The sequence below is a fragment of the Psammomys obesus genome, unplaced genomic scaffold (genome assembly GCF_907164565.1).
Source record: "Psammomys obesus unplaced genomic scaffold, mPsaObe1.curated_primary_1811, whole genome shotgun sequence".
NCBI lineage: Eukaryota > Metazoa > Chordata > Mammalia > Rodentia > Muridae > Psammomys > Psammomys obesus.
The window spans coordinates 19,842,693-19,864,506 of record NW_026596039.1 but is presented as its reverse complement, the minus strand read 5'-3'; the positions used below and the strand labels follow the sequence as shown (position 1 = coordinate 19,864,506).

At 50.6% G+C, this 21,814-nt stretch overlaps 1 protein-coding gene across 2 annotated transcripts in view; it reads left to right on the top strand.

Moving 5' to 3' along the window:
* Nucleotides 1-3,932: 3,932 nt before the first annotated feature.
* Nucleotides 3,933-21,814, top strand: part of Cd276 (CD276 molecule) — a 30,266-nt gene continuing 12,384 nt past the window's right edge. Inside the window, exons 1-2 of one of the 2 annotated variants that reach the window (XM_055622266.1) lie at nt 3,933-4,448; nt 18,867-19,120. In XM_055622266.1, coding sequence (XP_055478241.1) covers nt 19,042-19,120 — 79 coding nt within the window. In that variant the 5' untranslated portion in view covers nt 3,933-4,448; nt 18,867-19,041. The remainder of the gene's footprint in view (nt 4,449-18,866; nt 19,121-21,814) is intronic. The other variant, XM_055622265.1, reaches the window with a different exon arrangement.

The following is a 21,814-nucleotide window of genomic DNA, read 5'->3' as shown; positions in this document are numbered from 1 at the left end:
GAAGAAGAAGAAGAAGAAGAAGAAGAAGAAGAAGAAGAAGAAGAAGAGAGTGCACCCACTGTCAAGCGGAAGAAGCAGCTAATCGAGAACGCGCCACATCTGTTGTGGTAACTTCGGGCTGAGGAGACCAGTGGGCGAGAGCCCCACTTCTGGTGGCAGGTGGGAAGGAAAGTGTGTGAGGATGGCAAGGTTGGGAGTGCTCCAGGAGGGCTAGGGGTACTCTCCCTGCTGGGACAGCCTTTGAGGGTCAAGGCTGAAACAAGATGCCCAAAGACGCCCCAGCAGAGTATCTCAAACCTACCTGGGAGCAGCTAACACAGAGGGACCGTGTGACTCTGCACGGAGGAGCATTAGCTTCAGCGCCTGGCTCAAGGTCAGGATTTTTAGATTTCCTCTGGTCTATCTGCTGCCTTCTATGACAGGGTCGCCATTGTCAGTGTCACAGGCTAGACCTCTGTTCTCTAAGCCACTTATTCTCAGTCATGTTCTGGACTATGCTGTCATTTGGGATCCTGTCGTGGACCAAACCTAAGAGAAAGGTCAGGACTGCTGTGAAGTGAGACCCTCTAGAATTGAAAATCAAGGAAGGAGGTCACTTTCAGGTCAGCACGGTGAGAAGCCTGTTTGGATATCTCAGTATTCACTCATGAAAGCTACTAGAAACTGGCAATATAAGAAGATGCAAGCTTCATCCCTGCACCGTAGTTTAGACCTCATTTTGTTCTGGTTGTATTTGTGTGTGTACATGTTTATATACATATGTTTGTGCATGTGGCTGTGCACATGCCTGTGGAGGCCAAGGGTCACTATCAGGTATCTTTTACAACCACTTTCCAACCTCATTTATTATTATTATTATTATTGTTGTTGTTGTTGTTATTATTTTGAGATAGTGTCTCACTATGTAGCCTTAGCTGGCCTGGAATTCACTATGCAGGCCAGGTGGCCTTCATCTCATAGGGATCTGCATGCCCCTGCTTCTCCAGTGCTAGGCTTAAAGGACTGGGACACCATGTCTGGCTTCCAACCTTTTATTTTGAGACTGGGTCTCCTGTTTAATCTGGAGCTCAGTGATTAGGCTAGATTGGCTGTCCAACATGCCCCAGGGGTCCTTCTGCTTCCACCTCCCCATCACTGAGATTACAGGTCACCCTGCACTGGATCCTGGGATTGAGCTCAGTCCTAGGATTGCGCAGCAGACTTAACCAGTAGAGACATCTCTCCAGCCCCTGTTTCTTTGTTTGTTTGTTTTTTAAACACTGTCCTGGGCCTCTGATTTTGAGGATGTCCTAAATCTCCAGTGGTAGAACCTCCAAGAAAGCCTAAAATAGATTCCTGGTATGAGGAGTATTGTCAGCCTGGGCTCTGAAAAGCTCTTGGGGGAAAGAGAGAGCTGATTGGCTTCATCAAGGATGGGGGAGGAGGACAGATGTGGAAGATAGTGAACAGGGAAGAAGTGGGGACAGTGGCAGACCACGGCAGACCGCCAGACAAGCAGGGCTGCTGTTTGTTGTTTTGAGTGTGTGTATTGAGTGGTGTGTCTCAGATGATCCTCTTTGGGTGATCAACTCTTTCTTGAGTTTGCATCTGCTATTTTGACTTCCAGCTTCTTCCAGCTGGAAGCATTTGGATCTAGATGCTTGAAGCCTGTTCTAAGACTCAATTCCCAGAAATAGGAAGCCAGAAAGGAGCCTGCAGTGACCACCACTTACTGTTTCCAGCCCTGCATTGGTCCTGGTCATTTGGAGAAATATGGTTGCCCCATCTGGTTGGATGTTGGAGGGAGGCCCTGTGGACCCTATATGAGTGGACAGGGTGGGGCGGTGCTCCTTGCCAGAACTCCAAGGGCGTGGGGCCTGAAAGTGTAAACAACTTCAGGCTGAGCTTGGAGGGCAGTGCCAAGGTATTGCATGGTAAGTGTCAGTGATTCTCTAGAAAATGCCCAGACAGGGCTTTGGTCTCTGGCATTGCCAAGGCTTGACTTTTACTTGTTGAAGCAGATAAAACAGATTTTGAGTATTGTTTTCAAGTGAGGCATGCAATGTCTCTGAGCTGCTTTCTCAGGATGAGCTGCTTTGGGGTTGGGATGTAGCTCAGGAGTAGAGTACTTGCCCAGTATGCACAAAGCCCTAGGTTTGATCTCTAGCTCTGCATTAAACTGGGCATGGTGGCACATGCCTGTAATCCTAGCACTGAGGAGACACAGGCAGGAGGATTAACTGTCGTCTTTGCCTACATAGCAAGTCTGTGGCCATCTTGGGCTATACGAGATCTTGTCTCAAAAAAGGTAACCAGCCTGCCACACCTCCTAATCCTTCCCAAACAATTTCACTAGTTGGGACCAAGCATCCAAACATGTGAGCAATGGGAGCAAGTCTCATTCAGACCACCACAGTGCTGGTCCAGGAAACAGAGGAGAGGAGGCAGAGGACCCTCGACCTGTCAGAATGTGTAGAGAATGCCCTCTACCCTGAATACCTCTGTTTAGATGGGACTCTGTTGGAAACATTCCTGCGGTCACTTCCCTGAAATAACAAACCCATATCGTCTAAGCTAAGAGACTCTGGTGTGCTAGAATGGCCGTCCCAGCTTTCTGTCTGTGGCCAACTAGCTGAATCTCTTGCAATGGTCCTTCAGACACACATGTTCAAGCTGCTTCCCTTTCCTGGGGCTGTCAGCGCTCCTTGAACTAGCAATCGATGCTCATTATTTTCTTCCCTCTTGGACTGAGCCCTTGAGCAAGGACAAGAAAAGCCTCCCCAGGATAAAATGTTCCTTTACACCTATCATGACTGATGGGTTTCATGGACCAGTAAGCCTGGTGCACAAAGCAGAAAGAAAGAAGGAAGAAAAGAAGGAAGGAAGGAAGGAAGGAAGGAAGGAAGGAAGGAAGGAAGGAAGGAAAGAAAGAAAGAAAGAAAGAAAGAAAGAAAGAAAGAAAGAAAGAAAGAAAGAAAGAAAGAGACACCCTGCTTTATGGCAGATGGAAGTCAAGGACTCATACCCTAGGTTATCCTCTGACCTCCACATGAGAGCTGGGCACATTGGCAGGAACATGCATACACATTTTTTTTTTTTAATGCCAAACATATTCGGCAGCTATGTTTGACCTCAGCACATAAATTCAAGGACATAGTCATTCTGGCTCTTCCCACACCGGGTGGGTATCCTCAAGTGAGTTACTTTAAAATCTCTTTGTGTCTGAATCACCTTATCTGCAAAGATGAGGATAACAGCATTCACTTCACTGAATTCTGATGATTAAAAGTGATAAATTGTGAAGAGCTTAAAATAGTAGCCGACACAAGCAGAGACCCACACGGATTCACGCTTATTTCCTAAGCCCTCTCTGATAGCTGCTGTCCCTTGGTGCTAAGTCTGGCGGCAGCACAAGGTCAGCGTTCCTTCGTCCCCTGAGTCTCGGTTTCTCCATCTGCAAAAAGAAAAACTACTATCTTCCTGGTGGGATCCTTGGGAAGATCTACAGAGGCTGGCTTGGAGAGCATCTGCCTAGTTCTGAACTCACGGAAGGCCCTCGACGCTGCTGCTGTTTCCCGTGTGACGGACAGATCCAAGCATAGGTGTAGTGACGTTGGCAAATTCCAGACAGACTTAAACACCCCCTGCCCTCCTCTTGCCGCAGGCTGGAGCTAGATGTTTTAAGGACAGAGTCCAAGTGGGTGGGAATAGATAGGCGGCAAGGGTGGCAAAGGGTGGTGGCGGGGCAGCCAGGCTTACTCTTCCATTTGGAACCTGTGCTGGCCAACAGCTGGCACGGGGCTGGAGGCAGGTTTAGTCCGGTTGCTATGGGTGTAAGAAAAAGAGGAAAACCATCTCAGTGGAAATTGCCCTGCGGTTGGCTCAGGCGCCCACGACACTGTATTTATAGAGAGCTCCCAGCAACTCGGAATTCTTCGGTGTCGAGTTAACCCTTTCCGAGCCGCGGTGCCGGCCTGGTGTCAAAGGGGCGAAATTCAGGACTGAGATAGGACAGCTGGATTGCAGCAGGGCTTGGAGCCAGCGGGGTGGGAGTGGTCAGTGGCCAGTCACCTGTCCTTTCTCACCGAAAGAGAAACTTCGGCTGTTGCAAGGGCGAGGATCCGTGTAGGGGGAAGGGCAGCGGGTAGCCCAACACCCTCTCCTCGGAGTCCCGGGTCTTCCCCCACCGGGGTCGAGCTAGGGTCCGGGTCGGGGGCGGGTCCAGGCCCGCGGCCCTGCCCAGCAGGCGGGCTCAGGCCTCGTCCTCGGATCTCCGCCGCGGGGCCAATCCTGCGTCTGGGGCGCACCCGGTGGCCTTTCCGGACCCGCAGCTTCCTCCGGCCGTCCCTCCCCTCGCACTCCCGCCCCCGGCCCCAGTGTGGCCGGGCTTCGCGGCGGCGGCACCGGCGGTGGCGGCGACTGGGCTGCGCCCCGCTGCGTCCCCGAGTCCCGGGAGTCGGCGCGGCGCGGTGAGTGCTTGCGTGGCGCGGGGCGGCGCGGGCTGCGGCCGCCTTTGTGTGCGGCCACGCCTGGACCGCGCGCGCTCGGGCACTGGGTGCATGCAGCTTGGAATCCGCGGCCTTTCCCTGCAGGGCACCCCCCCCCCCCCCCCCCCCCCCGCTAGGGCTCTAGGGCGGGGAGGAGCTGAGAGAACCCCTGCTTGGCCGCTCCCCCCTTGGGGGCTGAGACTCCCTGAGATTTGTTGGATCTGAAGACTCGCCGAGGGTCGGACTTGGGGGACCGGAAGCTGGGTGGGTGACTGACTGTTCAGGCCTTGGGTGTGAAGTGGGCATGCAGGCAGGTAGGTTCTTCTTCAAGCTTAAGGAAGCCGCTATCCAAGACTGGGAGGGAAACATTCTCCCGACTTGGAGGAGGAAAACACCGTGGATGCCAGCTCGGAGGGGGGAAGCTACGGGGGAAGGGAGCGCGAGGTGAGGTGGTCCCTGTTCCCGGCTCTGAAGGATGAAGGAGTGGACGACAGGGCGACTTCTACAAGCTGCAGAAGAGCACGGGGTGGGGAACAGGATCTGGGAAGAACTTTAAAGACTGCCCCCCAAAGTCAAAGACGGAAGAGGAAGTAGGGAAGGGGAGTTTGGGGTGTCTTAGCTAAATGGAGGTGGATAGAGAAGAGATCCAGAGGAAGGTGGCGAGAAGCTGGAGGCCCAGGGTGGAACACAGAAGATAAAAGATTGAATCCAGTTGCCCAGGGCCCTTCTTCACCAGAGCCCAGCCACCCAATTGCAGATTTGGGAGCTTAAGGCAGTGAATTGGCAGAAAGAGGGTTTTATTTGTGAGCCAAACCTGCCCTAATGAGAAATGCATGATGGATGACTCAGACCTGAGAGCTTATCATTGAAGGGAAATACTAAACAGTAAATCAGAAGTTCGTATGTGTGTGTTTGGGGTTTTTGTGTGTGTGTTGGGAAGACACCTGATTAGTTGTGAGAAACTGTTTTCCTTCAAACTGATTGCAGATGATCTGCAAATGAGTATTGATTAAATGAAATCCTTATTTATTTATTTATTTATTTATTTATTTATTTATTTATTTATTTAAGATTTAGGGTCTCACTGTATAGATTTGGTCGGCCTTGAACTCACATAAATCCACTTGCCTCTCTCTCTCAAGTACTGGGATAAAGGCATGCACCACTATGCCAGGCTCAATCAAGTCCTTTTAAGTGTGTGTAGTAGCTACTTTCAGTTGGAGACACTAATGAAGCTCTTTGAACTGTACAAGAGTTATTTATTTAATCGGGTCTCCTTTCTCATTCCTCTGACCTCTCAGAAACTCCCAGGACTCCTTCTGTTGAGCAACAGCATTCTGAGTAGTTTGGGGACCTGCAAATAGGTGAATCTCAAGTGTGTACTTGAAATTGAAACGTAAACTTGCCTTACGGACTGGGCTGATTGGATGGCAGGCTACTGTGGAGGGCTAGGGGGCTCAGGGGTATGGCTGGTGGTCTGTATTTCCGCCTTGCTAGGGGGTGAGAATCTTTTGGATGTGTGCATTTTCCTGGTAGCTGGAGTTCTCGAGTGTCAGCGATGAATCTTGGCCAATTGTGGCCTGTGGACATGTGGTTCCCCCCCGCCATTACAAATACATCACAGTCAGCTGATGTCACTGAAATTTTCATCATGTGGCTGGGGCTACGGCTCTGTTAGCAGAGTGCTCGCCCAGCATGCGTGAAGCCTGAGTTAGACCCCAGCAACCAGCAAAGCACAAGCTGGTTGTAGTGGCTCAGGCCTGTAATCTCAGCGCTGGGGGAAGAAGCAGGAGCGTCAGAAGTCATCCTAGGGCTACATAGTTCGAAGCTCTCCTGGGATACGCGAGGCTCTGTCGAAAGGAAAAAAGAAGTTTTCTTTACATCATCACTTGAGGTTAGCCCTTGAACATCAGTTTTGCTACCAATGTGTCAGGAGGCAAAGAAACAGTAAAGAGAGAGAGTGTTTGCCCGTGCAGAGTAACCCCGTGGTGACTCCAATGGTCCCATGACTGGTCTGCAGAGTTCTGCGCTGTCCTGGCGTCCATGGTGGCTTCTTTCTTCCTGCTTGCAGAGCACTGCACATGCACTCCAGACTAGTGCTGTAAGAGGGCAGGCCCTGCATCTTGTGAGAGAAGAAGCCTGTTTTCAGAGGAGAGCTGGGATTTTGGACCCGGTTTTCTTTCCCATCCCTGTCCCCCTTCAGCTCTGTCCAGGCACCTGATGGGGACGGGGTGGTTGAATATTCAAGATGCTCAGATGCCTGGCGGCTGGGTGCCTGGCAGCTGGGCTGGATGCTTTAATGTTTATCTGTGGAACATTATAGAAGTGGTGGCCTTTCAGAGCAGTCCCCTGGGGAGCCAGCATCCTTATTCTGGAGGGGTCACTCTTGGAGCTTTCTTCAGGAGCCACCCTCCTACCATGCTGACCTCTAGGAGGAAGCCTTCGCTCTTTTTGGTGGGATTTGGGTTAGACACCAGGTGAGAAATGCAGTTTGGGAAGCAGTGTGATCCCAGGGCTATGAGTTGGCTTTCTGTATCCTCAGAAAGACTCCTAGAAAGTGTTGAGTGAGTATCTGACCTATAGCCAGATGCTTCTGGGTTGGGCTATGTGCAGAAAACAACCCAAATCCTCTGAGATTATGACCACATGGGGCTATTGAGCTGTGGATCTGAGTCATAGGGTTGGGAAAGAAGGAAGAGGGGCAAGGAGGATGATGTCACTGCCCAAAAGCTTGTCCTTTGAGTGGGTGGAGACTTCTTATTGATGTGCTTTTTCCCACACCCTGAGGCACGAGTGGCAGGGAAATCTGCCAGCGAAGGGGAAGGCCTTCCTTAGAGAGAGGGGCTCACTGTGGACCATACATTGGGAGAGAGCTGTATATACTGTTGCACAGGCTTTTCCATCACCTGGAGATCAGTCAGCTGTTCCTGCAGTATTCAGGGTGGAAACACTGGATTTTCAGGACTTGCGATGGGGTTATGCTAGATGAACGTTGTCTCGTGTAATTGTCTTAACATCACTGAAGAGAAGGAGAAACCCAAGTCTATCAAGGGCAGGTCACATACCCAGAGACACAGAATGGGCAAACAGTGAGGTCATGAGGTCAATCTATTGTCTGCCTTCACCACTGGCTCTTTCTGCCACTCCAGAGGCAGCTTTAGGTTTGACCTCTCAGTTTAGACCTTGGCAAATGTGCCAAGGGTGCCCTTGGGCAGAGGAACTCATCTGGTGTGCCAGGAAGAGGACAGGCCTGACCACAGAGACTTGTGGTCCCTGACAGAACACCCTTGTGCTGCCAGAGTCCTGGTCTTTGTCATGGTGCTTTCCAGTCCTGGAGAGGAGACCCTCCTATGTCCTCCAGTTCTGACTAGTCCTCCAGCTGCCAGCCCCATGCTCCTTCTCAGCTTTTCCACAGTCCTGGGAAAGATACTTCCCAAAGTATCCTTTGTAACTTTGGGCATTCACCTTCCCAGGAAAACCCTGGAATATTTGCTTATAAAGAGACCCTGACCTGGGGGTGACAGAGTGGGGCAGCAGGGACTGGAACTCTTGGTGTGTGGATCTATGAATCAGTTTCTGGTCAAGCACAGGGAAAGGAGCATAGAATGAGCCAGACCTAGGTGAAGCTGAGCTGTGTTTGCTGCTTTGGATTCCAGTGGTGGTGGGGTCTTGGCAGAAAGGAGAGCACTCAGGAGGCCTAACAGTTGCAGGGACCTAGATGTACAGCCGGACAGAGTAGGTATTGACTGGGAAGAGATGGGGTAGCTCATCCTGAAGGACTCAGGGGCCTGGTGTATGTCTGTGGCTGTGATAGCAGTAATGACAATAACTACCTCTGTGAAGCTGGCCATATGATGTAAACCTATGGTTCTAGTACTTGGGAAGTGGAGGGAGGAACATCAGGAGTTCAAAGCCAGCCTCAGCTACATAATGAATTTGAGGCCATTCCTGGCTACTGGAGACCCTGACTCAAAAAACAATAAAATGGGCAGAGGAGAGATGGCTCAGGGCGAAGCACTTGCCCCAGAGGTCTGAGGACCTGAGTTCGCATTCCCACAACCCACTAAAGCTGAATGTGTTTGCAGGGTCAGAGCTGCTGTGGTGAGGTGGGAGGTGGAGACAGAAGGGCTACCAGAAGCTAACCTTGTCTCTAACAGGCTGGAAGGCTAGGACTGACACCAGCGCTGTCCTCTGACCGTCACGCATATGCCGTGACACCAGTGTGCCTGCATCGCACAGGAACGCACACTGCTCACACACAACAGTAGGATTCACCAAAGTGTGATTGGTATTGGCCACTTGACTTGATCTTTGTTGTCTTTATTCTCATAGCATCTGTATAGGTTAGGAATCTTCACTCCTGTTTTATAGACAAGTCTCGAGCAGGCAGCTATGGTCGTTGGCATTTGGTTGTGGCTCTCAGAGAGTTTCTTGTGTCAGGACTGTTCTTGAGCCTAGCTGTGTGCTGGATGGTTAAACAGCCCAGCAATTCTAGCCAATAAGCGAGGACTCTGGGCCTAGGGGGCATTCCTGAGAGAGTTCTAGCACCCATTAGTCACCTTTGCAGGTGATGGATGACTGTGGGCCCTAGAGCAACACCATCTCTTCTGGACTGGCATTGTCATATGAACCTGGTCAAGGCCCCAGGCCACAGTTCCGAGGACTGGCAGGGCCTCTTATACTCTGAGACCTGTCCCTGATAGAGGCAATGGGGCATGCTCCTTAGAGAGAGAAAAAGAGAATTCTCTGCTAGGCAGAGCCTCTTTCAGGGCAGAAACAGGGTTTAGAGACAGAGGGGCAGTGAATAGGACACATCTGATTCAGCAAGTGCACCCTTCCTGGAGACTGGCGTGGCTTCTGGCTGGGCTGGCATTTCCAGGCGTGTTTGGGTGGACACCTGGCAGAGTCAACAGAGGTGGAATAACAGAGTCAACAGAGGTTGTACCTTTCATGGTCTGTCCGCATCTGGCCTGGGATCTGCCCTCTGATTTGGGCTCCTCCGCTCCTGTCCCTTCCTTCTCTCTGTTCCGGCTGGCCCTGCGCTGAGCCTCTGACTGTGTGTGCGCACATGTGCATGCTCCCTTGTGCATGGCTAGGTCGGCTTCTTACTTCTGCAGGTGACTCTGAGTTCAAGATGGCATCATGTTGCTGTGAGTGGCTGTGAGCACCCTAGAAGCTGCTCATTCACTGGAGGGCCTCTCCCTGAGCAGAAGAGAGCGAGAAAAGAGGGAGCTCTGTAGCACGTGCCTCACCATGCATACCTCATAGGCCACCAAGGCCTGTGGTTTTTCTTCTTCGGGTTTGGAGCCTTGACCTCTGCGTGGGAGGCCAGTCAGCCTGTCCTGTGGTCAGTCTCCTTCTTTTGTGTGCTTCCTGCAGGGGGAAATAGCCCGAGGATGCTGGGAAGACCTTGGACCACCCCGCAGGCAGTTCTGATGACTTACCACAGTCCTGACTCACACAGTCACTTTGAGAGGAAGTCGGGTTGGGTAGACTGTCTGTTGGGTAGAATCACATTGCTGGGGCATCTAGTGGGTAGTCCCGGACACAAAAGGCCAAAACCGACTCAGACTGTGAGGAAAAGAAAGCCATCTTGGAGACACTTCCCCAGGGAATGGATTCTAAAGACCTTTCTTCCCTTGCCCAGGTCCCTCATCCACTTACAGAGCATATAGTGTTTGTTAGGTCAGTTCAGATTCTCTCAGCCAACCTAAGAGGGGCTTATTATTCCTATCATATGAGTTAGCAAACCGAGGGCCAGCATATATCCCTAAATCGTATGACTCTGGGAATGGCAGAGCGTGGATTTGAACGTCCAACTCCAAAGCCACATTAAGGCCCACTTCCACCAACCTTCAACGATGTTATCACCCCATCATGCAATTATAATCTCTGCAGGGGTCAGTGCTGAAATATATAACCTTAGCCTGGATCTTCCTTAGGGAGTAAGAATAAGAGCCTAGCACGAGCCGTGGCGCTGGGACGTGAAGTCCACACATCTTTGATACTGTTTTATCGTTTCCATTTGTTTATTGCAAAAGAATTGCACATCCATTGTAAAACAAACAAAAACCCAGAATGCATCAAGTAGAAGACAAAAGTGGACTTGTCCCTCATTCCCACATTCCAGGGGGAGGTTATCACTCTCAGGCCTGTAGATCCTTTCTTCACCTGTAAGCATCTGTCTGTTCGTCCATCTAAGCACAGGTGCATCCATCCATTCATCCACCTTGGTGCACAGAGCAGGGAGCTCCCTAGGGCTCAAGTCTTTGCTAGAATTAAGGACATGAGAGTTCATGGAAGCACACACAGTTGCTACCCAGGGAGGTTCTGAGGTGTCAGGCAAGGTGCAGTGAGTAGCAAGGACCTCTTTCAAGCAGCAGACTTTGTTCTGGCTCTGCTTTCAAGTGTGCCTTCAGGATAAAGAGGTCTCACCCACGTCATGCCAGAATAAGGGACTATAGTGACAAAACCAACCCCTTATGAGGTAGCAAAGACGGTCTTAGAAGCTGGAAGCAGCTCACTGCAATGAGGGGCCAGTGAGAGGAAGTGGATGTGGGAACGTGTGCAGAGCCAGGTCAGATAGGGCTCCCTTGGAGCTGAGCTGTTATTCCAAAGGGATGAGCAGGCCACACCCATGGAAGCGGCTGACTGGATGCAGCGCATGTTTATGAGTGTGGGTCTCTGTATGTGAGTGTGTCCATCTAGTGCAAATGTGCGTGTGGGCCTGTGGGGGTGCATGAATAAGGCAAGCCAGAAGTCAAACTTGGGTGTCGAGCTTGGTTGTTCTACCTTGCTTTTTTGGTTTTGTTTTGTTTTGGTGCTTTTGTTTGTTTGTTTTCAAGACAGGGTTTCTCTGTGTATCTTTGGCTGTCCTGGACTAACTTTGTAGACCAGGTTGGCCTCGAACTCATAGTGATCCACCTGCCTCTGCCTTTCTGAGTGCTGGGATTACAGGCGTGGGCCACCGCACCCAGCTCTACCTTACTTTTTGAGACAAGGTATCTTACGGAATCTGGAGTTCACGGATTTGATAAGCCTGGCTGGCCAGGGAGCCCCGGGGGTTCACCTGTTAGCCCTTTCCTAGCACTGGGATTGTATGTATACCATCACACCCTGCTTTTATGTAGGTCAGTGGTTCTCAACCTACCGCTGCAACCCTTTAATACTGTTCCTCACGATGTGGTGACCCCCGGCCATAAAATTATTTCACTGCTACTTCATAACTGTGATTTCGCTATACTTAGGAGTTATAATGTGAATATCTGACATGCAATCCCATGGGGTCGTGACCTGCTGGTTGAGAGCCACCCGTGTAGGTGCTGGGGGTTCTAAGCTCAGATCCTCATGCTTGGGTAGCAACCACTTTATCCACTGAGCTAGCTCCCTGGCCCCTGGATCGGTTCCTTTAGATTGTTGATAGTTGACAAATTGGTTGCTAACAACCCAGACCATATCCTTCCTAGGAACCTCAGGAAAAAAAAAAAAGAAGTCTTTACTGAGAGTTCCTGTTGGAAAGCCGAGGAAAGACTGTGGTTACTGCTTGGCATACGTCCCATCCCTGAGCTGGGGTGGGGTAAGGGCTCTTCCCTGAGTCAGATCTGCTCCCAAGCCCAGGCTTGAGGGTGAGCCACAGCCTCCCTACATTATATGGGATGGATTCCCTGCAAGGGGCTGATCCCTGGGATCAGAAGAGAATAAAAGAAGAACTCACCAAAGACTGGAGAAAGTAAGCATCCATGTGGAGAATAGCCTGTCAGCTGTGTGTGTGTGTGTGCGCGCACACGTGCATATGCCTGGAATATGTGTTACTCCACTGCCAAGGTGGGAAAGCACAGATGTCCAGGAGGAGCTGAACAGGTCAGGTGAGGAAGTGGTGGTCTGTTTTAATTGCATCCGGCCCCTGGGATTGGCTCTCCTATGCTGAGAGAACTTAGAGTCACTATCTCCAAGAACCTGTCAGAGATATTTCCAGACAGCCTGGGGTAGAACACGGGGAAAGGGAGTGGAGGTGCGGGCCCCGACACCCCAGCTCCCCACTGCACAGAAGCAATGTGGAATCCTTAAGTGACCCTTGCCTCATCTTCCCGCAGCATCTCTCTCCCAGAGCTCTGCCTTCCCAGAATATGCTGTGACGTTCATGCCTTCACTCCTCCATCACCTTCTCCGCCACCTCCTCTCCCAGACGCAGGCATGTCCCCTTCCCTGAGCAGTCCTTCCTAAGCCTTCCAAAGCCAGCCATGGTGGCACATGCCTTTGGTCCCAGTACTCAGGGAGGCAGAGGTAGCAAATCGCTGTGACTTCAAGGCCAGCCTGGTCTACAAAGCAAGTCCATGACAGCCAAGGATACACAGAGAAATCCTGTTTCAAAACAAACAAACAAAAAAGAAAGAAAAGAAAGTTGTCAAGGAATTGCTAATCCACCACACTCATGTCACCAATATGCACCTGTACAAAAAGACTGGCCATATTGTACTTTCATTATACAGCTGTTCCCCAAAGCTTCCCCCTATGTTATTATTAAAATATGACATTTTAGGGGCTGGGGAGATGGCTCAGTTGGTTACATGTTTGCTTTACAAACATGAGGACCTGAGTTTGAATTGCCGGAACCCAAGTAAAAGCTGGGTTCAGGGGCATCCATATATTCCAGCCCTGGGGGAGGTAGCCTAGTCAGTCATGGAAGTTGGAAGGATGGACTTGGGTGGGTTCAGTGAACTGTTAGAGCAACACAACCTAGACTTGGGAAGGTGGCTCTGAGTTCAAGGACTTGTGGTTTTGAGCTACACATTTGGTGTTTTGGTGAATTGTGTGACACAGTTGCCTAGGAATGACCTTGCCAAGGAAGGGCACATCCTTGCAGGGCCATGAGAAAGGGCACATGTTTTTTGTGTAGTTGTAGGGGATTCATGAGGACTGATACAGGCTGTCCTGGGAGACAGATTTTGGCTTAGTGTAAGGAAGCATTTTCCACCAAAGATTTGCCTCAAAACAAGCAGGTAACCTGTGGGGGTGGCTGGTTCCCATCCTCAGAGAGAGCATACAAGCTGGCTAGGGTAGCCAGGGAAACGTCCCCAGTTCTGACCTAGCCACCTGCTTCTGTAGTTGCTCTAGAATTTGCCCTGGGGCCTCTTCTCCTTCTGTTAGTCTCCCCCAGGGATCCCAGCCTTTTGGGTTCTGTGGTCAGCCTTATGTGAATGACTTCCCCTGTCTCTCACTCTGCCGTGGATAAACCTAGTGTAATTTCAGTGTGATTTTTTTCTTCAGTGGAACACGCTTCATTTCCCTCATCTCCACATCCCCACATAATCTCTGGGCCCACATTCACCCATTTGTTCTAAGCATCACTCTTTTCTCTTTTCATACAATCCCTGGCTCACTTCCATCCTTGAAATATCTCTTAGCTGGTCTCTGTCATCCACTGGTGATTGTTGAGACTGTGTGTAGCTCAAATTTTGAGACATCTATTATAGAGTTTCTTTTGTGGCTCTGAGCACTAGCAATTTTCCTAGGATGGAGAGAGAAGGAAGAGATGAGCAGGGAAGGATGGCTCCCTAAATTAGTTCATTCAGATGCCGTAAGAAAGACCAAAATAACAGTGACTTATGCTAGAACAGATGCTGATTCCTCACCCATGTGACCATCTGGCTATATAAGGGCTGCAGCCCCAGCCCCAGGGATTCTCTGTCTCACTGCTTGGTGATGCTTATGGTGCTGCCCTGGCAGTGCGGTCCATCTCTGTTCCATGACTTGGAAGGGGGAGGAAGGAAAAAAAAAAGAGTGTGCCCTCCATCTTTAAGGACATGACCCAGAAACTGTATGTATTAGTTCCTCTGAAATCTTGTTAGCCAGAAAATGATCTCATCGCCACACTCAGCTGAAAGGGACTCTGGGATCTGTAGTCTTAGGTGAGTAGCCCCATGCCTGACTACCACAGGGGAGAACAGATGTAAGGAAATAACTGGTGGCTTCTGTGGCAACATGGCTATATGCATTTCGATGTGACTTGCATGGTAGTGCACCATAAAATTAAGATATCAAAAGAGGGCCTTTAGATTTGGCAGTGTTTTTCGTTTAGAAACATTAAACTCAGAGAGAAGAAGCTGAGCTGGCAAGATGGCTCAGCAAGGCAAGGTGCCCATTTCCAAGGCTGACGAGTTCAGCCTGAGTTCAATCCCCAGTTCAATCCCCAGGACCCACATGGTGAGGACTGACTCACACAAGTTGCCCTCTTACCTGCACACATGTGCCATGTCATGCATTTAAACTCGCAGAATAAATGGATGTAGATAATTACCAATTTAAAAAAAAGGAGTCATTTATTATGTTTTATGTGTATGACTGTTTTGCCTGCATGTATGTATGGCATCGAGTGTGTGTCTGGTACCAGAGGAGGTCAGAAGAAGGGTCAGATCTCCTGGAACTGGAATTATAGATGGTTGTGAGCCACCATGTGGTTGCTGGGCCCTGAACCTGGGTCTTCCGCAAGAGCAGCAAGTGTTCTTAACGCCGAACCATCTCTCCAGCTCTGTATTTTTTTTTTTTTAAAGAAAGGTAGGTATACTCGTTTTTCTGTTGTGATAAAACACCATGACCAAGGCAACCTATGAAAGAAGAGTCTAATTGGGCTTACAGCTCCAGGGATTTAAAGCCCCTGATGGCAGAGTGAAGGCGCAGGGGCAGGGACAGTGAGAGCTCCCACCCTGAGCTGCAGCAGGAGGCAGAGCACCCTGGGAATTGTACCAGTCCTTTGAAACTTCAAGCCTGCCTCAGGAGACAGCCCTTCTCCAACAGAGCCACACCTCCTAAGCCTTCCCCAACAGCTGCCAACTGGAGACCCAAGATTTAACTCTATGGGTCTATCAGGGCCATCCTCATTCAGCCTCCCACACTGGGGGATCTTAGTAAGACTATACAGTGACATGTCAGAGCTTGGAGCAGAACCCCAACCTTGGGCTCATTTTCTGCCACCTGTGTATATGTGTGTGGGTGCGGGTTTGTGGGCCTTGGTGGTCACTAGCTGTGGAAGCCAGGGGGACAGCCTTGGCTGTTGTTCCTCAATTGTCATCTGCCTTGGTTTTTTGTTTGTGTTTGTTTTGTTTCTGTTTTGAGACAGGCCCTCTCACTGGCCTAAAGCTCTCCAGGTAGGCTGGGTTGGTTTGCCAGTGAGCCTCGGCATCTGCCTGTCTTCACCTCCCCAGCCTTGGGGTTACAAGTGTCTACAGCCATGCCTGGCATTCCCCCCACCCCCACCTCCCCATCCTGATGACCAGACTCAGTTCTTCCTTGGTCTTCATTTGCTGCCATGTCAAGGAAACCTCCTCGAGAGGCAGCAGATAGGGCTACGATGAGTTCCACCTTTCCCGGCCTTACCTGGAGAGCTGTCCGAGGCCTGAGGGGCCTCACAGAATCTTAATGGGATCTTCTGAAAGGCATGTCCACCTTCTGCATTGAGGTCTGCAGGTCTGCTATTGAGAACATGCACACAGATTAGTCACCTCTGCCCTCTGGCCTCTCCTGCAGGTGTTCCATGCACTGTTAAAGTAATTGCCCAATACACAGGTGAATCTACCATATACCAGGACCCCTTCAGTTGCACATGACAGAAGCTTAGCTAGGTCTGCATCTTGTTCCAGGTATATGTGGATCCTGGAACTTAGCTGATGTTTTTAGAGCTCTGCGACTCTCTCACCCTTGTTCTTTTTGTAAGAGGTTGGGAGGTGTGGGGTAGACCCTGGGGTGGGGATGGAGAGGTGGTTCTGCATGCATTGCCCTTGCAGGTAACCTCAAGTTCGGTTCCCAGTACCCACTTTGTGGCTGTCAGTACTGCGCACTTCAGGGGATCTGACACCCTCTGCTGTCACACTCCGGGCACCTTCACTCGCTTGTGCAAATACCCGAACATGTACAAACCCACATCCCCCCCCACAGGCTCAAAAACAAAGTAAGTCAGGCTGGAGAGATGGTTCTTGCAGAGGACCTGAGCACAGTTTCCAGCACTCACATGGTGGCTCACAGCCATCCATTTCAGGGGATTCAACACCCCTTTAATAATAATAATAATAATAATAATAATAATAATAATAATAATAATAATAACAACAATAATAATAAATCTTTTGAAAAGAGATGGTGGGATGATGCCAGCGGTTATGGTGGGTGTAGAGTCCCTGCTGAGTACTCCCAGGTCCAGGGTACCTTGGCCCAGAGCCTGTTGGCAGTCAGGTTTGCTGTTCTGACTGAGGTAATGATTCTTGGATGATGTCTTGGGAGCATCCTTGGGTCCTAAATCTTCTGGATTGGATGTGCTTGCAGCAGCTTCAAGGTGAGGGGAGTGGCTAGCCCTCACCTACAGAGTCTGTATGGGAGGCCAAGACACGCTACAGTCTTCCTTGGAGGAGCTCCATGGTGCTTCTAAGATGGATTACAGTGGGGGATCCAGAATGGAGAAAAGGAATCAAAGGGAGCAAGCCTAGTGTCCACTCTGGAAGCCTATCACTGACCCTCTGCAGTGAGGGACAGCTGTACTCTGGGAAATGTAATTGGTCTGATCGGTAGAGGGACTGACTCCTTGATTCCCACACGTTCAACAGGCATTCACAGGTGATCCTAGGAGTAAACCCCAGTAACAAGAAGTAGCTTGAAGCATGGGAGACACCCTAAAAAGAGCCTTGAGTGTCAGGTAGAGGTAGGCCCAGTCTTGTAACTGCTGGGGAGCCATGGGAGATTCGTCAGCAGGGGAGAACATGAGTCGATTCCTGTCTTAGGTCTGGTAAGAAGGCACCTGAGAGAGTAGGTTGGGGAGGGGTGGTATGTGGGATGCATGGGGTCAGTGAGGAGGACCAGGTGGTGGCACGAGCAGCAGCGAGAAGGGGAAAGATGTGGGGTCCTCGGAGCACGGACAGATGCAGGGCTTCTTTCTGTTTTGAGACAGGGTCTCTTGTAGCCCGGGCTGACTTTGCACTCACTCATGGTGTAGCTAAGGATGCCCCCAGACTCCTGGTCTTCTGCCTCTACCCGGGAGCGCTCGGATTACAGCGTGTACCACCACACTTACCAGCTGAGCCACATCCCAGCTCCCAGGCTTTGCTTCTGTCTGGGGGTGAAAGAGGACAGAAGACATAGAAGCTGGCAGCTTTGCAGGCTTTAGCTTCCTGTGTCACATGATCAGTAGTACAGGCAGCTGCCTGCTAGGTTTTCCTGCAGGCTGCCTGTGCCCTTGTCGGGCAGGAAGTGGTGTCCCCAAGGATGCCTCCATGAATTGGAGCTGCTGACTCAGCACCCAGACAGCAAGGCTTTGAGGCCGCCAGACTTTGGGCCGGAAGCATCTGGGAAGGAAGTGGCTGCCCAGGGCTTCCCCACAGTGGACCATGGGCAGCCAGGGAAGTAGGTGGCTGGCCAGGATGCAGGGTTTGGCTGAAGAACTCCCTCTGTGCAGTTGCCTGGCATGGGGAGAGGGGGAAGGGGTGTTTGATAGGGTGGAAGGGCTGTCCCTGGATATCTGAGGCTAGATAAAATGCTTGGCTGTGGGTAGGCTTTTGCTCCATCAAGGGTAGAAAGGGATTGCTGCAGGACTGGGCTCTTTTCAGCTCTGCTCAGTGAAAATGATGCGGCCTAAGGAACTCATATGTTTGGATTTGTTTGTGTATTTATTTATTGTTTGTTTCTCCTGCAAAATGTGACCAAGGCATCCAGTCTGTCTCTGGGGGTGGTCAGGAGGACATGAAATGTTCCTAGCCTTGCCAGTCATTTTTAGGTGGGACAGATGGACATGGGTCACATGTTTGAACAGGCAATGGGAGGGACACGGGCTGTGTATGCAGCCTGCCTGGGTCAGGCACCTGGGGAAGCCAGACTGCAAGCCGAATCCAGGGAAGTCTGGGATCCTCTGGCCCAGGCCTGATCTGTTTCAGGAGATTCCACTCTTGCTCAGGTCTGACCCCGACACTAGCCCTGCTGTTGGCCTCTTTCATTCCTTCTGGGTCTTGGTTGCTTGGTACACCTGTACTAAACTAACAGATGTCACTCCCAAACTCCACAGCCTTGCATTCGGCTGCTCCTAGAACTCTGCCCTGGAGTTTCTGCACACACACCCCTAACCTAACGTGACTTAGACCAAATGTTACACATTTCCTGCCCCGGTGACCAGGGCTCAGATCCAGCTGTCCCGACTGTTGCCTTCCTCATTTCCTGCACTCTCAAATGCTGTCACCCTTACCCACACCTGCTTTGTCACGTGGCTGGCTTCTCATTTATTCCGAAGATGCTATCAAATTAGTCCTGACAATGCTGTTTCTTTATTCTAGAACCCTCTGTGGCTCTCTACCCTTTAGGGTAGAGTAGACTTTTCAAGCTGAACCCTGAGTCTGTCTAAAGCCTGCTCTTCTACTCTCCCATCAGCCAAAGTGACCTGAGGACAGCCTGGACCCCAAGCTCATCAGCCTTGCCTGGCCTCTTCCTGCTTAGATTTGGGTGGCCCTGAGGAATTAGGAGGACAGAGGACCCTCTTCCTCCTCCACAGGCAGGAGCAGCCACCTGCCACGGAGAGCCCAGCTGTCAGCTGCCCCAGAGGAAGATGCTGCGAGGATGGGGCGTCCTCAGTGTGGGTGTGTGTATGCACGCAGCTCTGGGAGTACTCTGCCTCTGCCTTACAGGTGAGGGGAGGGATCGTGGTCATGGTGTGTGGGGACACCAACTCCTTCCTGGGCTCCTGCCAGGTTGGAATCATACTGATTCTTAAAGAATAGTACTGATTTCTGTCTCTGGGCTCCATAGGCAACCTCCTTCCCTTAGCTTCTACTTTTTCATCTGTAAAGTGGGAGTTGAGCCCTGTGTACTATGATAATGCAGGTTCTGTATGATCAGTCCTCGGGACCCTGGCACATAGGGTTTCTTCTGCCCAGAACTTCTGTCCTCAGACACAGGCATGGTCCCACTTTTTATTTTGTTGTAAGCCTTTGCTAAGATGACAGCTCCTCAGCATGCTTCTTTGGCTGCTTTGTATAAATAGCCTAGTGCTCTTCCTCCCTCCCATCCCCCTGCTTCATTACATTCTTCCCAGCATTTACCTCCACTTGACATAGGGTTCCTTAACGTATTGCCTGCTGTCCCACTGCTCGGAAGGCAGGATCTCTCCTCAGGGACAGGATGGGTGCTTGTTATGTAGTCAGTGCTCAGTCACCATGATGAATAGATGAAGGTTTTTCCCACGGTGCTTGGCGAAATAAATGCCCTGTTTGGGTAGTCAGCCACCCCGTGGAGAAAACAAAGCCGAGTGTCTGGTGCCATCTAGTGGTCACCACAGGCAACACCATCTCTACCCGTGGGTATTCTGACAATTGTTGTGTTTTGTTTTGTTTTTCACAACAGAGTTCCTCCTTGTGTAGCCTTGGCTGTCCTGGACTCGATTTGTAGACCAGGCTGGCCTCGAACTCACAGAGATCCGCCTGCCTCTGCCTCCCAAGTGCTGGAACTAAAGGCGTGCTCCATCACTGCTTGCCTTCTGACTTCCTTTTTTGTTTTTTTGTTTTGTTTGTGTGTGTGTTTGCTTATTTGAGAGAGGGTCTCACTATGCATTCCTGACTGTCTTAGAACTCACAATGTGGACAGGCAGGCCTCAAACTCACAGAAATCTACCTGTCTCTGACTCCCAAGTGCTGGTATTAAAGGTGTATGCCATTACACCTGGTCTGGCTCTAACTTCTTTAGAAAGAAGGGACTTTGGGTGACTAAGTTCCATGTCCTCTTGGGGACGCCTAGGTCTAGTTGGCCAGCGTGAGAACTAGGTGGAGCCTTCATGGGTATTGAAGGCTATCCAGGGCCAGCTTCGCCCTCTAGACACCACATACTAAGAAAGAATGTGCATAGGCTTCCCAGTAAAATGCTAACCACAAAACAAAGACACTTTTCTAAGCTGCCTCTGGGTGCTGTGTTCAGTTAGCTTAATTTGAAGACTGATTGTGCTTCACCTATTTTGAGTGTGCTGGCTTCCTGTGCTGGCGCCTGGAGCACTCACCTAATCACTGTGACCACCAAACATTCCTTCCTTCTCACCGGTCAGCAATCAGCAAACATTGATAGCTCTCCTGACTGTCTCTACAGCCGCTTTTTTTTTTTTTTTTTTTAAGACAGGGTCTCACTATGTAGCCCTGGCTGGTCTAGAACTTTCTGTGTTGTCCAGGCTCAAATTTATACAGAGATCCTCCTGCCTCTGCTTCTGAATGCTGGGGTTAAAGCCTCGTGGCTGACCCCTGTGCTAACAGTCTCACGTGTCCTTTCTTCCACTGAATCACCATCACTTCTTCCAAGGACCCCTGAGGTGGCCTCCTGACTACTCTCCCTCCAACCCTTCTGCAATGGGGTCGCCCTCTATGGAGGAGCCAGGCTGAACCTCCAACCACCCAGACTCACAGCTAGCAATTAGTGCTGTCCTTAGCGACATGCCCCTGACGGCAGAAAACCCCAGGTTTCTTCCAGCATCTCCCAGAGCCCTGTTGGCCCACCCTTAGTGGGCTTTCCCATTGAGTTACCTTCTCAGAGACTCTTACTGGCCCCTGCTTCAGGGCCTTTCTACCAGCTGGTCTCTCTTCCAGCCACTTACACCGGCTCTGTGTTCCACAGAGCTCATGCCTCACCCTTATTTAAAGATACAGGTCTTCTTTTTTGTCGAGAAGTTAAGTGTGCTTGTTTAGGAAGAGAAGAAGAGGGAAAGCACCCATGAAGTTTCCTCACTCAAAGAAAATTACTAAGAATGTTGCTTGTATGCTTTTTGTAGGTACTCCTTCCTAATTATGCAAATAGTATGTATTTGTGGGAAAACACAAATGACCGGGAGAGCGCCTGCCAGGCTTGAGAGCTGACTCTTTGCTTTAGAGTCCCTGGTTGCTCGCTTGCCTGCCTGCCTTCCTTCCTTCCTTCCTTCCTTCCTTCCTTCCTTCCTTCCTTCCTCCCTCCCTCCCTCCCTCCCTCCCTTCCTTCCTTCCTTCCTTCCTTCCTAATAGTAGTTCCTCTCTACTTCCTCTTCCTCCTCCTTTCCCTCTTCTCCTCCCTCTCCCCTTCCCTCTCATTTTTTGGAACAGAGTGGACCCAAAGCTGGACAAGTGCTCTAACACTTAGCCACGTCTGCGGCCTTTTCCTCTTTCTCTCAGTCTAATCGCAAGCTGATGAACATCTGTGTTCATCACAAAGTGCCTCTGTCTTCCCTTCCGATGTGAATGAGCTCCAGGCATGACCTCGGTCTTGGTCCTTGTTGCATTCCTAATTCACATTGGCACATAGCTGCTCTCAATGAAGAGCGTAGATAGGAACTTACTTTGAGCCCCAGATGTAAGAGGAAGGGTATGTAGAGC